Consider the following 18,574-nt stretch of genomic DNA (forward strand, 5'->3'; position numbering starts at 1 on the left):
AGCAGTGCAAATTGACCGCGAAAAACACCACACACAGTTCCAGGGGTAAAATTGCTAGCCTACTAATGTTATTCTTACATTAAAAATAAAAATGTAGCACTGGTTGACCATTAACAGTCATAATTTATGTCAGTGGGGTGTGCATGAGAGCATATTTGACTTTGGAAGAGTTTCTCTGTGTCGTGTCAGTGGTGCTGCTGTCTTTTCTGCCGACCTGGAACTTCTTCATCTGGTAAGTAATAATTCTTATAATGTGTATGCATACGGATTCTAGCTAATAACTTTTTCTTTATTCAATTTTTTTTTTATTTAACCACGATTTCTATATTCAATTTAATCTATTCTAGACATTTTAATATAATATGTATATGATAGGCTACTCTTCAATGTAGCCATTTGGGATGTTACTGTAAATTCAAATACATTAGTACGAAATGACCGCGAAAAAAACCCACAACAAGCTGCCATTTTATGAAGAACTCTTCAGTTCCCTTCCCTCTGTAAGAACACGCAGAGGCCGTGCATCGCGTCGCTGTCGGCAACGTTCTCGCCATACATATCTGGTTAGTAATTAATATTTTTATGCAAACCATATGAGTTACTTACGTTAACAGATTAACGTTAGAAAGAACTGGCCGCGGAATGTTCTATAACGTCTGTATAAGTCAGACGCGGATTTCTTTAATGCTGATAGCCTAACTTACTTGATTAACGTTAAATGTGATTTTATTAACATATATTTCATATTAAACCTCTTATAAGGTCAAAATGGTCTAATCATTTTGTTATTTACCATGTTAAGTCGGTGGAAGCGCCTGCACGTTCATTATCTTATAACTTATAGGGGTTAGGAATTGAAAATCGATAAATGTATCCTGAAATCGGATATCCAAGGTTAGGATTCGGATTTATTGTTATAAAATTAAAGTGTCGATTCCTCTTATTGATTTTTTCATGCTTCTTTTCGTGCAAATCCTGACCTGGCGTTCTGCCATTTAACGTTAACGTTACCTCAGTGATACTGATGGACCGCGGAAAGCGCCCAAGGTGTATTTTTGTCCAAAATACAAAGCTATGTGAAATTTACAGTATTGTCGGCTATAATATAATTTTTTTTTTGTACTATGTGTAAACTGACATGTACTCATTTGAAGGGAACGATGCCTTGTCAAGCTTTTTTTTAAGTCATGTAACTTAGTATCACACAAGCAAGATTTAGCCTACGTTTTCACGTGAACGTAAATGAATTGATCTTAAACAACAGTCCAACAAACAAGATTTTAGTATTAAGTGAATTACACTTTAGACATCATTTTGTCTGTTTTTGCTGTTTAGCCAAAACAACAACAACAAAAAGTACTGTATTTTAACTGTCTTGTCTGTTCTCCTTTTCCACAGGTGTGAGCTGTGCATGTTAAGAAGACCCCTATCCATCTTGACGACCGATGAATTGTAAATCTAATCTAATTTAATTATTCTATTTATCTAACTACTACTACTAATACTATACCTTGGTCCAGTACTGACCCACTGAGAACATTTTAAACTGGTTATTATCCATCTGTGAATTTTGTCTATCTGCAAGTTGTTAAGAATTGTTGTGTGAAAATAAACGTTGTTGTACAGTTTAAGGTTTAATTGCATAAAAGCTTGGATAGAAAACTTCCTATTGCAAAAGTTAGAACATAAGTCTGCATATAAATGATTATTAATACCGTAATGCAAGTTTTTCATGGCACATGTGCATGATGATGTTGTTTTGTGTTTAGTTTTTTTTTAAAGGACAGTGGATAACTTGTCATTTTGTAATACTCATCTGGATTGGTGGTTTACTCGTCAAAGCTAGTTTATATGAGTCTCCCAGCCCTGCAAATCTGGTCCCTTAGATAGAAAGCAGCCAAAAACCCTTTAAAATGGATGGATGAGTTGTTATGAACTATCTTTCTAATAGATTGATCAGATAGCACCCCTTTAATCTTTTCTATTTTACCTGTTCATGATAATTTTTTGCATGTATTTATGCATAATTGTTCATGATTGTCATGCATGATTTTTATTGTATTATATTACATTTTTATTATTAATGTATTTAATTGTATTAATGTATTTAAATGTATATTATGTAAATGTACTAATGTGTTTGAAAATACACAATAAACCTTGTGCAGTTAAAGCTTCAATTGTTCTTTTTTCTATTTCCCATTAACAGTTAAAATAATATTTCTACGGATTTTCTACAGGTTACACAGTAGCACTATAAAATAAATACAATAACATTTCATACTATACAGTATTATTAAAAATTAACAGTGTAATACTGTACTTTAATATGGTAAGAAATTACAGTAAAATAATGTTATTTAATTTACAGTATGCTTAACAGTACTGTAGTTAGTGTTACGGTAATTTTACTGTTAAATGAAATACAGCAAGTACTGGATAATTGTTGCCAGTAAGTTACTGTTAATTTGACAAGAAATTTTTTACAGTGCAAGGACTGCACTATTAATCAAAATAAAATCAAAATCTGGATATGGCTCAGTATTATTATCAAATTGTAAAGGCTATGGTTTAATTAAATAAAGACATGTGATGTGTGAACAGAGGTAAGTGTTACCTCTACTGTGTTAATATTCCCAAAATTGTAATTTGAAGCACTTGTGAACTAAATGCAATTATTATTATTATTATTATTATTATTATATTTTCCTTATATTTATTTATTTTATTACAGTGAAATATTACATTAAAGGGATACTTCCCTTCTGAAAAGATGAATGTTTATTTAAAATGGGTCATTTATGTAGAAGAACTGTCTTTTTTACAAAAAATTTGGAGCTTTCTAGACTGAGAAAAGCCAGAAAATGTATCTTTGACTTCTGTGGATGAAAGACAACAACTCCCAGCATGCACTTGCTTCACTGCCCTAGGAGGCCACGCCTACCGGTAACAGAGTGCAGTAGTTAAACAACAAGTCTAGGCTAGTGAGTCTCCGTGATGTGTCTGCCCGGGATTTCGAGTTCGCCCAAAATGAGGGTGGAAAGCATGGTAATTTGAAAATACTACAGGTTTTCTACTAATACAAAGCTTAATGCTAAATCCTAAGGTATCCCTTTAATTATGTTTCTTATTAAGATTATTTTATTATTATTATTATTATTATCAAATGATCAATTAATTCTTCTATTACAATCAAATATTGCAAAAGCATACATTGTTTAATAGTTTTATTTAATAAAAAAATATAAACATTATAAACACTTTAATTTAGGGTCCAATTCTCACTATTAACGAGTTGTTTATTAGCATGCACTCTAAAAAATGCTGGGTTGTTTTAACCCAATTTTGGGTAAAATATGGACAAACCCAGCCATTGGGTAAAAAAATGTAATTTAAAAATGTAACCCAATGGCTGGGTTTGTCCATATTTTACCCAAAATTGGGTTAAAACAACCCAGCATTTTTTAGAGTGTGCATATTAGGATATTGGCTGTTTATTAATACTTATAAAGCACATTTTGATGCCTTATTCCGCATGACCATTTTCTACATCCCTTAATCCTACCCAATACCCAAATGTAACAACTACCTTAACTATTAATTAACAGTAATTCGTTTATTGATGCAAAAGTAGTAGTTAATAGTTAGTTAATAGTGAGAATCAAACCCTAATCTAAAGTGTGACCATACTACTACTACTACTACTACTACTAGGACTAGTAGTATTTTTACAGTAAAATATTACAAAACAACGTGTAATATTGTGTTAGTACTTATTATTACTTATAATAGTTATATTAGTATTGATAATAATTGTATAGACATATTGATATATTCTTAAAAAATATTAAATTATTAATGTTATTGTTGTTATTATATGTTTCTTACATACTCTTTTTTACAGTGAAATATTATAAAGCCAATTTTCTTATTTTTTAGATTTTATTTACTAATAATATTAATATTTATTATGTGATGACACAGTTTAGATTTCTCAACTTATTTAACCCATTCATTTCAGCTTTTGGAGCCTCAACTAACAAGCTGAGTTGACTAGGAAGAGTTGGAAAATGTTTTTGCCTTCACGATCAGGGTTGGGTGTATGAAACTGCTGTATTGAATTGGATGTCATTTGCCATGTGTTGTCAGATTCCTTGCCAGCACTTTACGTCCAAACTGAAAACACATCAGTGCAATAACTGCCCACTATAACAAGGTACAAGATACTAAAAGAAACAATACAGCAGGAAATAATGATTCTATTACACATGGGATGCTCAGTATGTTTAAAAGCAGAAAACATGAAAAAGAAAATCAGACTAAACAAAATCATTCCAGGGCTCTAAAAACAAATTCATCCATGAAACAAAAAAAACAACAACAAAAAAAAAAATGAGCAAGGGGAGAGAGGAAACTAACGGAGAAAATACTACAGCCATCTGTAGGGATCGATATCCGCATCCACTTAGACCAACAAATGCACAGCCGGCACATGATCTATCAGTGTTTAAGGGTCTCTGCAGATTGAGAATATGGACTTCTACACCCATCTGTCTTAGCAGACATGCTGCTGTTTGGCTCCAAACTCACACTGTACAATTACAGATCTCCTCCACTCCATTAATTACCAATGGGGGAATTTTCAGAAGGGCAGATCAATACGTCTAAAGGCTTCGTCTTTAATTATAATAATAAATAACTCATCATTATCTGTTGTTCCATTTCTGTGATAAATGGCATTGGCACTAATTTAAAAAGGGAAGGAGGGGGTCACGTAGAAATGGCATTTCCTCTGCAAACTCAAAACAAAAGCACACTGACTTTATGTGCTGTCTCAGGTCCTCGTTCCCATCCTTTCTACATTTCTATTTTTCAGCTCAAAGAAAGGTTCACCTGGGTTGCAAGATAAGTCAGCATGTTTCCAAAACACTCGGTCATCAAAGGGTCTTCGGAAATGTCTGAAAGCGCCGGTGGGCCGATTGTGTCTTGGCACCTACGAAGCGGAGGGTTAAACGAAAGCACATTGTGTTCTGCTAGCTTTTCTAGCTGCCTTTCACCCTCGATGCAGCTGTCAGAACACCAAACAACAGGCACAGCAATTTCCCAGCGTCCTCCCTCTGCGGGTCCACGAACACACGCCTCGCTCAAAGACGGTGAGAGCGCTGAGGCAGCGATTCGTTTGGATGGCCGTTTGAGCGCTAAGTCAATGCCTTTGTTTTTCTGTCAGGATTTTAAATTATACCTCGAGATCCGGACTTCCTGCACGACTGCCCGACGACTGTTTGCTGAAGATTACGCCTCCATTCAAAGCAAAAGTTGAGGGACAGTCAAATTCTGTAAATTTGATGCACGTTTAGAAAAAAAAAAAAAAAGGTGCTGCCGTTCCGGCTTTGGCATGGATATTTCCGGATTACCATAAAATATGCTTTGTCTAGACGCAACTCAACTCAGCAGAGAATGGAGTGTTTCCCGTCGCTGTCATGACTGTTATGATCGGGGCAGCTTTTCACTGGATTTGCCAGAGTTCCTCTAGTTCCGCTATGTGAATCGGTTTGTATTGGAACGGCACAGAAACAGACATTTGAAAGGACGAGCAGCTGTTGGACTTTCCCTCCATGACATAACGGTTTTCCTGCTTCCATTGAGATATTAATTTATCCTCACTGTAAAAGATGAATCTATAAATGCTATCATCAACTAAACGAAGATACATGCATTGTTTTTATTTGAGGACTTTAACTTCAAATGGCAAGAATCCAAAAAGAGGCACTAATGATTCACAAATAAAATACAAAATTGGGAGAGTGTTTATCATCAACTTCAAAAGGCAAAATTAAATATTATATGAGAGGTTTTATTTGCTATTCATTTTCTGTAACCCCATAACCACAATTTGTGGAATAAACACAGTTTTGAAACTCTTATTTGTGTGATTGTTTTTTGTCACTAAATATATTTGCAGACAAAATCTAGGTAATAGAAGGAGCAATAACAGGGTTGCTTTACTACAGAGGTCTTTAACCCTGTTTCTGAGGACCCACTAAGATGTCCTACAAAGATGATTTGCTTCTGCACAAATGAATATCACACCAATGTGATTTTCAAGTGACTCCAAAGAGCTTGATAAGCCAGTTCAGGTGTGTTTGATTAGGATGGGTCCCCAGAAGCACGGTTGAAAACCTCTGCTTTAGGAACTGTTTAGACGACACCATTCCCATCTAAAAACATACAAATTACCTAAAATTACTTCATAATAAATAAAGTTCATAATTTAATGAATGAATTTATTCCATAGACAATACAAAATTATAAACCGTTTTATGATTTAGAATAACTGTTGGACTAGTTGATGGTTAGACAGGCCAATATCATATGTATATGTTTAAAAAAAAATAATAATTATATAATTATATCTCTACCATATACATAAATAAATAAAATAAAATGATGGGGTCAGTGCCTCTGTGTCTTTAACTTTAGATGACGCCACAGGAAAGTGCTGATGATATTCACTGGCTGTCTGTGTGAGTGGATGTCAAATGGACATCAGGTCACAGCACATTGAACTAAATGAATTCAGTTAATCTCTCTGATGTTTCTCCATCCCTAGAGCCAAATTGTGACGCTAATATTCCCCCTAAGGGTCATTTAAAACCCTTTCAATTTCTCCATGTCTAGTGGCACTTCACTTTTCCAGAACTTTCCCTCTATCCCACACATATACTCAACCAACAAGCTGCGTCCTGCAACCAAAAGCTGTTTCCATCACACATGATTATTTGCTTTGATGCTCCATTTTAGACTAGATTTCCTGTCTTTAACAAAGCTGTGCACATTTTTTTTTTTACAATGTCATATGTTTAAATGAAAATTAAGTCATCTAATGTTCCAATGCTGGTGTTATGTGTTCCAAAAAGGACAGTATGCACTATATTTAAAGTCTTCTGAAGTCATACTTTTATATTAGAAACAAACCCTCAAACCTTAAGAACTTTTATATTAGAAACAAACCTTAAGTATTTTACTCATTATCTACCCCTCTCCTGAAGCATACGTCACTTATGTTTAAACAAGTCAAAATACACAGATATGGTCACTTATAAAAAATAGCAGCTTTATCATTATGCTAAATATCTCACGTGTTTAAAACAACGGTATGCAGAGTAAATGATGGCCGAGTTATCAGGGGTTTTTGGAGGCAAGATATTTTGCTAAATGTATTTCAAGAGTGTGTTGAAATGTATTGGTGCTACCAGCAACATTTGCGGTTTTCCCACCATGGAGATCTTTTGTTTACTGTGATGTATAATGCATTGTGCCTGTGACCTTGTTGGCAAATATCGCCCTGCAATTCCCACCCTGTGAAAGGACCGATCACATTGGTCCCAGTTCAGTGGGTGCATTCATGAATAAGACATGACCCATATTCCCACACAACACAGAACGGCCGATTGAACGGCATGTTTTTAGGGGAAGAAAAGTATGTCGGGGCTTAACTGAGGCAAAGGTGCTTTAATGCTAAGCTTGTTTTTGACGCTGGTGTAGTCTGCCGCAGCCTGATATCTTACGGCGGAATACGTATTAGTTTTGTGTCATTATTCATGCTCAAACGATGCTGCTTGCCCACTGGCTGAATGTGCAGTAATTACTACAACGCTGCTTCCTTCATTTATATTAATGGATAAATATTTGTTTCGGGCTTTCTGTTCATAATTATAACATTTCCATCCAAACCGTCATTCCAGGTGAGGCTCGAAGAGACAGCGGGGTGTTTTGAATAGGATGCTACCATCTACTCGTACTATGTTTGCAGTAGATATACTGGTCCAGTATGTAAGTTTGCTGTACCTACTGATCGTCAGATGAGTTACGGCAGACTACAGCAGCTCTCTGTGTGAAATACTGAATAACACACTGCATTGTGCTCAACTTGACCTTCCATTCCAGTGTGACGAACAAGTCGGAAGTCATTTTTAATCTTCCTTGACTCATTATTAGATTGGACAGCCTGAGTTAAGACATTTTGCATACAATTTGCCTTAGGTAAAATAATCATTTTTTATTTCCACGATGATAAATTTACAAGTAATCTTAATGTATAATCATTTTGAAGAATACATTTCTTTGGTTTTAACGCTTTGAATAGTAATTAATATCTGTTTTATCTCTAGGTTGTTGGGTAAAAGTTCAGATGCTGAATGGGAAATAATAATGAAATATATAACAATCATTATTCCGTGTCAAATCAACCAAATTTAGGAAACTTCACAAATTTTTAATAATTGTTATTCGTTATTTTTTTTTTTTAATTAATCAAAGCTATATGCAAATGTAATAAACCTAATAAAAGTGACGAAAGCATGTACAAGTTAAACTAAACAAAAAATAAAACCTAAATAAAAATGCTAAAAAAAAAGCAGCGATGTAATGACACAATCTCAATTAAAATCATTATGTGATTGTAACAGGGACAACTGTGACAATTTTATTTATTTTATAAACTATTGAAATTAATATGGTAATAAATGTTGCATCGGCACCTGCTGGCGTATGTTTCTCAGACCCACAGATTGCAGGGAGATCTGAGTTACGAAGGACATGCTATGTTGTGTGTCCTGTAACATTCCCCTCAGTCTCCCCTGCTGTTCACATCATATCTTTACAAACAGGCAGTATAGACTGCAGTGTGCACTGTGCCATATGCAGTGAGCACTAGGCCTATTCTGAACATATCCAGAGAGATTTGCAGACTTTCCCCCTGATTGAGTTCTGCTGTGCTGCGGGGTGTGTGTGTGTGTGTGTGTGCGCGCGTGTTCTAAGCGACGTGCGCTACTATTGTGTTGCAGGTTTTATCAGGCCTGAGCTGCAAACATAAATGCTCTCCCTCAAACAACAGATGTGGCCACAAAGGAGCTAGAAGGAGCAAGCAAATAAGAGAAAGCAGAGGAAAAATGTTTTGCCAATAACCATGCAAATACTTGGAGGTGGAAAGCATATTCTTCTCTCCCTTTTCTTCTATTTTAGGTTGGTGCATTCTTCCTCAGACCAAACTACCAGATTAGTAACTACGTTTCATAATTCCATTAAAAGATAAGTCAGGTAAAAGCCTTTTTAGAACACAGAGACATTGGATTTGAATGGCGAAGCCTGCAGTTTCACTGTAAAAACAGCGCATTTTCACTTGGTTTTCTCCACACGGGCCCTGCCACATCCTTACAGGGCAACTTTGTAAGAAATGTTGTAAATGTAGCATAAAATTAGAGTTATATTGATGATGCTGAAGCTAGCGAGCGGGAAAGCCCGTTCGCTAATTAGAATATTAATCAACCCGTTTAAAAAGCTCCAAGGTCAGTGAGAGCTGAAGGAGCTTTTACATTTTTCAGGCTCCATCCATGGGAGGCTTTTCTAGAAATAAAATGCAGGCACAGACAGTGCTGTTTGCTGCATTGGCCAAATACTCCAGCTAAAACCAAAACACACAGTGACATGTACTATTATTATTTTTTTTTTAAATAAGTCTCTTATACTCACCGAGGCGGAATTTATTTGATAAAAATGTAATAAAAACAATAATGTTGTGAAATATTATTACAATTTAAAATAACTTCAATTTGAATAGATTTTAAAATGTAATGTATTCCTGTGATGCAAAGCTGTTTTTAGCAGCCATTACACAAGCTTTCAAAGTAGAAGAGGAATAATGTTTCTTGAGCAGCAAATCAGCATATTAGAATGATAACTGAAGGATCATCTGACACTGAAAACTAGAGCAATGATGCTTTAGCATCACAGTGTCACAACTCCTGCTCTGGACTGTTGTTTTAGGTTTAAGTTTTTTACCATTTCCTGTTTAGTTTATATTCGGTTTGTCGTTTTCTTTGTTGAGTAGTTTCATTCATTTGTTCCCATGTGTTTTTTGTTATGCTCGTTTGCCCTTCATCCCTGTCTATTTTGAATAAGTAAGTGCTTTGCAACTAGAGCTAATTCCTACTTACGCTAATTTCATTTCGCTCCTATAGTCAGTCTGAGATAGCAGCCTATCTTTCAGTTTTCCAGCGGCCTTCAGACGGCCGGTCAATCAACGAACAGACGGCGGGCTGAGAGCCGAGATGTAGATTTAAGCACCGAGTTTTACATTGTAGGTTAGAGAAATGGAATGGGAAACGAGACACGGGATGCAATTCGCTCTGTTATGGAGAACATTCCGGGGTTTTTCAAACCAGAACAAGAAGAGTGTTTGATAAACCTGTTAAATGGAGGTGATGTTGTGGCCCTACTCCCGACTGGTTTTGGGGAAAGTTTAATTTATCAATTGTTACTGTTAGTTACGTCTGTCTATAGAGCAAAGTGAAGTAGCAGAGTCTGGTATTACCAGGCTAGAGGAACAAAGAGTTGTGTTTAAAAGATCTAATCCTAAGTTTGAGAGTTGTCTACAAATATTTTCTTGTTTTACTCTGGCAAAAATAAGTTTAGAGGCGTGATTGTACCATGGATGCCTAGATAAGTGTAAGTCAAGTGTTTTCATCAGGTTTACAGTGGAAGTTCGATCATAGATTTGAGTTCGATGCATGATGTCTGTGGTTCGATGCGGCTGTGTCGGCGCATAACATACATCAAAAATATAACATACATCAAAAATCTGATTGGCTTACGGGTAACCAATGATTTTAAACTTCATTTTAAATGTGCATTACACACATACATGAATCACATTATTTTATATTGTAATAAAATGTTACAATATCACTGTTTTTACTGCATTTTTTCATCAAATAAATACAGCCTTTCTAAGCACTAAAACAAGTATTCAAATTGTTCCAAACTTTTTACCAGTAGTGTACTCACTGAAGAAAGATACAAACAGACAAAATGAACAAATAGACAAAACACGTACCTGTGAGAGCTGGAAGGCAATGAGAGAGCAAAGGTTAGCGAGTGTTATTTGTCATAGACCTACCACGTAAAACAGTGAGTCGTGTCGTGGCGCTCGTCTCCCCAACACTGTTGGAGGCGACACATTCATAAATGGCTTCATCACGTGGTGTCCGCAGCGGCTGGATTCTCAGCACAGAGCCCGATCCATCATCGAACTCTATAACCTACAGGTGCGAGAGACAAGATATGTTACGAGAGTTTTTTTTGTTCACGATTGACGACAGAGAATCATGCTCACTCACACGCACATACACACTTCATCCTGACAAATAGCTATGAACAGACAACAGACCATCATTTACTCAACCTAACGCAACAGTATGAACACAGGACACAGAAACACAGAAAGTCTGGTTAAGGTTTTTGGCAAATCTGCGATTTGTTTCCTGGGAAATATTTATAATTGCTGATATGTTGGTCTTTTCTCATTCTGAAGCCCAGTGCAAACTGTTAGATTTATTTATTTATTTTTAGTGTGTGTCCTAAATTATGTATTTTGTGAGTTTATATGATATAAGACTTACAGTATATAAGAGATCAGACTGCACGACAGGAATAGTCTTTTATGTCAGACTGAATGACGGACAAATTAGTTGAGACTCTGGTCAAGTCTGACTACACGTATAAATTATACGTTTATTCAAGTGTGCTAGTAGTATACTTCTTTAAAGAGTAACTAAACACCTAACCAACTTTTTTTAGTTAATGATCTATAAGAATGGATATTTATTAATACCAGTCACTGATTTGAGTAACTTTTTTGACATTTGTTTATAAAGTGTTCTATTTCTACAATATATGGTGTAAAAACGTTTTAGTGCTGCCATCTTCAGGTTGAACGGTGGCTACTGCAGTTGAATTTTTCTATTGGATGTTCCGCACTTCGTGACGTACGCAGGTTTCAGCTCACCACGCGAGTCGTCAAAACCACTGTAGGGAGTCAGTAATTGGAATTGTGAGTATTGAAAACGATCAGGATAGAGTGTTTTAGCATCTATTTCGTCCCCTCTATCTCCACTGGGGTCAGCCCACTTTTTCAGCATTTTCAAATATTGCCGGTGGGTGGAGTCAGGCTCTGACCAGAGGTTTAGTTACCCTTTAAAACTAAAAACAAGAGAGTTACTTTCTACATTTTTTGTACTTATTAGAGACATACTTTTTTCTTTAAAGTAAGTTTTGTTTTAAGTAAACTTCAAGTTTACTCAAAAGCACCGTTAAAATATACTTGGGATACTAAGAGAAGTTAAAAAAGTAAAGTGTATGAAAAAAATATACTCCCTTGTATTACAATGTATATTTAGTACACTAAAAGTATACCAACGTTTTACTCGTAATTCATTTTATAAATTTATCATATCTCTTTTAATAATATTGTATAACTGTTTCAAGTTTCCTTGCTTTAATTGCGATTATTTTAATTCATTTCTGTAAAGCACTTTGAATGCCATAGTGTATGAAATGTGCTATATAAATGAATTTGCCTTGCCTTTGATGTTAGGTTAATTTAAAAAAAAAAACTAATAGTTATAAAAACTAATAGTTTACTGAGTGTACTTCCAAGTGTACTTTTATAAACTAAAAAGTGGGCTATAAGTATATAGCTAGTAAACTTACAGTTTACTTAGATGTTCACTTGTAGTAGTTGAAATATAAAAGTGAAAACTTAGATTTAAGTTCAAGTATATTTTATGTAGTTAAGTATACCAATATCAGTGTACAAGTAGTATACTTGGAGGGAAACTATTTCAAAACTTCTGGGGACTAAAGTGCCCCACTTTTTAGTTTGTGAAACTAAAGTGTATAAATACAAAGTGTATTTGAGGAGTAAAAGTAGAACACTTTGAGTACGTGACTAGTTTAACTTAAAGTATATTTAATTTTTATCCACCTTTTTCTGCTCTAAACAATGCGCGCTGCCATGACGACGACACCGGTTGTCAACTTCCGGTTCGAGTCTGGTCTATGCTTTTTTGCCATGTGTTTTAGATTGTGTCATCCCCACATCGCTAAACTAAATCGAAAAAAAAAAAAAAAAAAAAAAACATTCATCAAATGTGATCTGATCAGTGATCACATTATTTTTTATTACATCACAGATAAAAACAAAATGAACGTTTTTCTTTGCTTCATAACTTCCAAAGGATAGCTGATGCAAGACTGCACGATCTCCCTAATCCAGCAAACATCCGACAGTTTCTATCACCCTGACTGCTGCAGAATAACAGTACTATAAGGTTAGGCTGGTTAGCCCTTTGACTCCTGTCTACCTTTGCTTTCAAAGATGCATCTATGTCTGCGACTATAGTCATTTCTCAGGCCTGTGAGGTTAGGCATACGCCAAGTTTCATTCATGAGACCAAAGTCCAGTTTGAGCGCTGTCGCCTCTGTCATGATCATCTATTGTTTTTTTTATATACTTCTTATTTAAAACAAGTCAATTGGTTGATGAAGCATTGATTGAAATTAAGATACATTTAGTGTAAAACGAAATTCACTTGAAAGAAAGGTTTCTTTGTTGTTTTGTTTTTCTTTGATCTCTGTAAAAGTTTTAAAGTCTCTTTCAGAACGGTCATGTCCGTGAATATAAAACGCATGTGTAGACTGATATTTTTTCCAATGTCTGGACCACTGATCTATATAATTTATCATTCTAGATGAGTGGTCTGGACTAGAGTGCTAGCATTCTATGTAAACAAATACTTCAACAGGAAGTAGAAAACCGTCAAGTCAGTTGAACCCGCAATGAATCATGGGAAATAGAATGGGCGCAGAAAAAGGTGGATAAGGGTGGATATCCTTGACACACAAACCCAAATTTGCTTTTATACTAAAGTCTGCAGTGTTTTCCCAGGAAAAGATGGAATTTGTGAACTGCTCAGTCTTAATCTCAAGGTCATTTTTGTAGTGCTGACTGTCATAACATAAGAAAAGGTGAATAAGATATTTATGCTGCATTGCATAAAGACTGAATGGTTCTCTCACACACGCGTCAATAGCAGCAGTGCTCCTATTGCTTCTTCATGTGAAGGTCACCACAACGGGATTGGCACACTAAACTATTGACACTGTCAGAAGAAATCATCAGCTGTTGGTGAGCATGTCACACTAAAAGATTCAAGACTGCCAGTTTTGCCCTGCCACAAAATAAATCTTTTATGATGACTGAAATCTGCCTCAGATGGTAAAACTGTGCTTAAAATTATATGCTGTCCACATAACCAAGTGCATGTGCAGCATTATTTATTTTTTGTTTGTTTTGTTTTTTGCACTGCAAGTATACTCTGAACTACACTACAAGTGGACTTATAGGTATACAGATAGTTTAGTTGTTGTATAGGTCTAGTCTACTTTTATTTATTAAATACACACAATGTATTAAAGTACACTTTGAAGTATACTTTAAGTGAACTTAACATAGGTGATTCAGTGGATTTTTATACTTAAGGTTCAGTTTAAGTAATTATTTAAGGCATTGGGAAAATGTACTTTTTTGAATACTTGTCAGAAACCAAATACAAGAAGTGTAATTTTGTTAAGTATGTCCCTGAAAAGAACATAACCCGCTTTGATTTTTAGTTAAACAAATATGTACACTAATAGAACACTTAAACATATTTTTAAGAATTTTTTTTTATTAAGGGAAGACAGATTGTCTTGTACGAATCATGCATGCATGTTATTCCAAATTAACACTAGAAGTGCCAGAATTCCAAAACTACTAGAACGGCTACGAACGGTCATTTTGACCGTTAGATTCGAAACAGTGTTTATTTCATTGACGAATAATTTTCATAATTTTATTTTCGTCAACCACATTTTTTCAAAGACGAAAACGAGACGATAACTAAATAAAAACTAGGTTTGAATGAAAAAAACTATGACGAAAATGTTAGTGACGATATGCGAAGCGGTCAATAGGCTAATAATAATAATAGGACTAGCAGAACTAGTGAACCGCCCATGCAGCAAAACAAACAGCGCAGGACAGGGCAGCAGCGCTCACCAGGATCATCCGACATGAATGGATCATCTGGATCCGCCGTGTCTGATGATAGCAGCCGTCTCTTTTTCCTTGATGTGGACTCTGACTCTGAATCACTCTCTAATGATATATAGCCTATAGATAACGTAAGTATTATAGATAACTGTAGTCTGGTTTTATTTGCTTATTTCTGATCAACAACTAATGTAGAAATTATTATATAGCAAACACCGCTACAGAGGTGACCAGACGGACCTTTCTGTTGACAGTTGAGAGAGAACAAGATCAACCGCGGAATATTTAACAAAAAAATATCGCGAAATTCAGTGCGGTCAATATGACCGTCTATGGCCGAAATAGGTAAATATGTTCATTTTTTTTTTGTTTTGCCTTACGTTTACGTAACTTAATTTATATGAAAAGCATTTTAAATGAAAATACAGACAATTTTAGGAAAAGTCAGGTACCAACAGGATTTTATTATTTTTTTCAACAAAGTTATTGTAGATATAAAATTCAAAAAGGTCAAAATGACTGTTGTGGCCGTTCTAGTGTTAAAGAAGATTGTGTTTGAAATATTCAAAATGTAAGCACTTGTCTGCACTTTAAAAAACTTTTTATGCATTAAATGCAGAAATTATGAGACTCAATTTGGACTACAGCTGGGTTTTAGACGTCACTAACCCATACATTTGCATCAACCCTCCCTCCGGAAAATGCAAAAAAGGGCATGCGCATATTTCTGCGGCTCGTCGAGTGTGTTGTGTTCACCCAGCTATCAGGTCTTCTGTGTTCGAGCTTCCCACGGACGCTGTACTTCGTCAACAATGGATACAATTTATGTTTGATTATGTTCCTGAAAATGTAATTAAGATCGTAATTAAGCTCTCTGTGCTGTGCATTTACGGAAGACAGCTTCCAGAATCTCCATGAATTCAATGCCTGATTCAACAAGAAACTGTTACTAAAACATGAAGCAGTTCCAACTTTAAAACCGGAGGCAGCAGTTGTTGGGCCACAACCTGTAAGTAGGCTAAGACTTAATCATTTTAAATGTATTTGCATGTATAATTCCAGATGTAGCCTTGTGTTTTATTTTTTTCAAATGCCAGTGCTGGCTTTATAGCCACTAGGCTACTAGCTATGCTATTTTGTATCTACGACAAACGCATACAAACATTATGGACCTGAATTTTGTATAAGTACTAATGTTTTAAACGTATTTTTCATGTATATATGCTTTATGACATTATTTTCGATTTGATCAAGAACGTAAACTAATGCCAACACTGTTTGAGTATAACATTAGTAGCCAGTCAGTTGCTATTGTTGCCAGTCAGATGCTATTGTGTTAAACAAACCTGCTATCTTGTATAAAGTTAAAAAATGTAGCAAATTATCATTCAGAAACGTTTAGTAAGAGCCGTGTGTGGTGAGGTTCTGCTTGACTCTCTTCATCGCCGCTTTCTCAGTCTGATTCTGCCTCAAACTGATAATGCAGTTCAACACCATTATTTACATCTGGACCGGAGCGCAGGCACGTTTTGCCCATAAAGGTAACGGGCGTTAACCTTCCGGACAATGTGAGCGACAGTTTAGCCAATCACCACACACCGGTCCAAACTAACCAATCTGAGCCCACTGCCTGTTTCTGAGGGAGTGGTTTCATAGAATCAGGAAGTGAAGCGGTCGTTCAGAGGACAGAGGAGAGTGCGGCTTACAATAAAGGTGAAGTTTATGAAAAATAAGACTTTTTAAAAAAGAAAAACCACGAACACGTTATATTGGACCCCATAAACAGAATCATGCAAAGAAAAAAGCAGTAAACCCCCCCTTTAACTAACAAGAAACGAATCGGTTACCTAACGTTGGGCACATCTGTTACAGATAACACTCTAGCAGCATAGCCAGCTAAGAGAGTGGGCTCTGTAAGACACGGGGAATGCTGTGTTTTAATATGGGTGAGCACATGGGTGTGGGCACCTATTACACTTGAACAGAAATAGCATCAATCTAAATCTGTCGGCGTTATTGCAGGCGTTCATGTTATGACAGGCTTGTTGCTGCAATATAGACATTTTCGGCCGCTCGAACGAGGAAAGAGAAACGTTAGAGAGATGGGTGCTAACCGGCCTCGGCGGGTTAAAAACACACTCGTTTCTCATGTCGCCGCTGACGCATGTGCATCTGTAATGTAAGAAAGTTGACCGCGAGCTCAGAGCTGCATACAATTATCTGCAAGAGCCGGAATCGAACACGGGTCTCTGGCGCGAAAAGCTGTGTGTTTTACCACTGAGCCACAGCAGTAAAGACACAAGCTGACTAGTGCGAGCAGATAAGACGGCGTGATAGTGGCGAACAGGTCCAGCCTCGGAGGAACTAACACACCATAAACCCATTTTCTGTGAAGTTATGCACGGGGGGCGTTTACGGCCGCTCGAACGAGGAAAGAGAAACGTTAGAGACATGGGTGCTAACCGGCCTCGGCGGGCTAAAAACACACTCGTTTCTCATGTCGCCACTGATGCATGTGCGCGGGAGAGCGCGGCCGCTTTCTGTAACGTAAGAAAGCTGGCCGTGAGCTCAGAGCTGCATAAAATTATCTGCAAGAGCCGGAATCGAACACGGGTCTCTGGCGCGAAAAGCTTTGTGTTTTACCACTGAGCCACAGCAGTAAGATCTCTTGTCGCCAGATGGCGTTAGCTAACAGGATGCCTGAAGGTGGCGAAGACGGCCGGCTTCCTCAGACTCTGTCCACGCTCGCTAAGAGATGCCTTCTCCACGGCGACACGGCTTACTCTCGGAGATCAGCAGATGCGTATAGCCTCGCTGAATTGATGAAAATCGGAAAACAGCTGGAAACTCGCCTATTTATAGACTCGGGCCACGCCGTTTGGCGGGCTTTGATGCAATGAGAGCGTGTCTGCTTCTCATTGGCCACGTGTTCAACCGAGTTCCCTCATAGGCTGTAGCAGTTCTCCCTGAGCGAACCATCGAACTTCTCAGAAAAGATGAATCTTTCCCGTAGCGTAAGCTAGCTTACGCAATATGAGAGAACCTCTCGTAAGAGAACTCTGATTAACAAATTAGTAAGTAATAGTGCTCAGTAGAATGTGGTAATTCACTATTAGCTAATCAAAAAAATAAATGTCATACCTCACAGAGAACTACTAAGAACTATTAAACTCAGCAAAAAAAGAAAGAAACGTCCTCTGACATTCAACTGTTTTTACTTTCATTAAACAATGTGTGTAAATATTTGTATGAACTCTAAGAGAGTCAACACCATAAGACATAAACTAAAAATGTTTCACAGACATGTGACTAACAGAAATATAATAAGGTGTCCCTGAATGAAGGGAGGCTCAAAATAAAAAGTACCAATCAGTATCTGGTGTGGCCACCAGCTGCTTGAAGAACTGCAGTGCATCTCCTCCTCATGGTCTGGACCAGATTTCAGTTCTTGCTGTGAAATGTCACCCCACACTTCCACCAAGGCATTTGCAAGTTCCTGGACATTTCTGGGGGGAATAGCCCTAGCCCTCACCCTGCGTTCCAACAGGTCCCAGACGTGCTCAATGGGATTGATATCCGGGCTCTTCGCTGGCCATGGCAGAACACTGACGTTGCTGTCATGCAGAAACTCATGCACAGAAC

General features: G+C 36.7%; 1 protein-coding gene across 39 annotated transcripts in view; it reads right to left on the reverse strand.

Moving 5' to 3' along the window:
* The window catches only part of ptprda (protein tyrosine phosphatase receptor type Da), a 945,911-nt gene that overhangs the window by 139,601 nt on the left and 787,736 nt on the right, over window positions 1-18,574 (reverse strand). For all 39 annotated transcript variants that reach the window (XM_089127357.1, XM_089127359.1, XM_039669504.2 and 36 more), the window contains one exon: window positions 10,958-11,099. In XM_089127357.1, coding sequence (XP_088983483.1) covers window positions 10,958-11,099 — 142 coding nt within the window. The remainder of the gene's footprint in view (window positions 1-10,957; window positions 11,100-18,574) is intronic.

The sequence above is a fragment of the Pimephales promelas genome, chromosome 1, assembly GCF_988280905.1.
Source record: "Pimephales promelas chromosome 1, fPimPro1.hap1.1, whole genome shotgun sequence".
Lineage (NCBI taxonomy): Eukaryota > Metazoa > Chordata > Actinopteri > Cypriniformes > Leuciscidae > Pimephales > Pimephales promelas.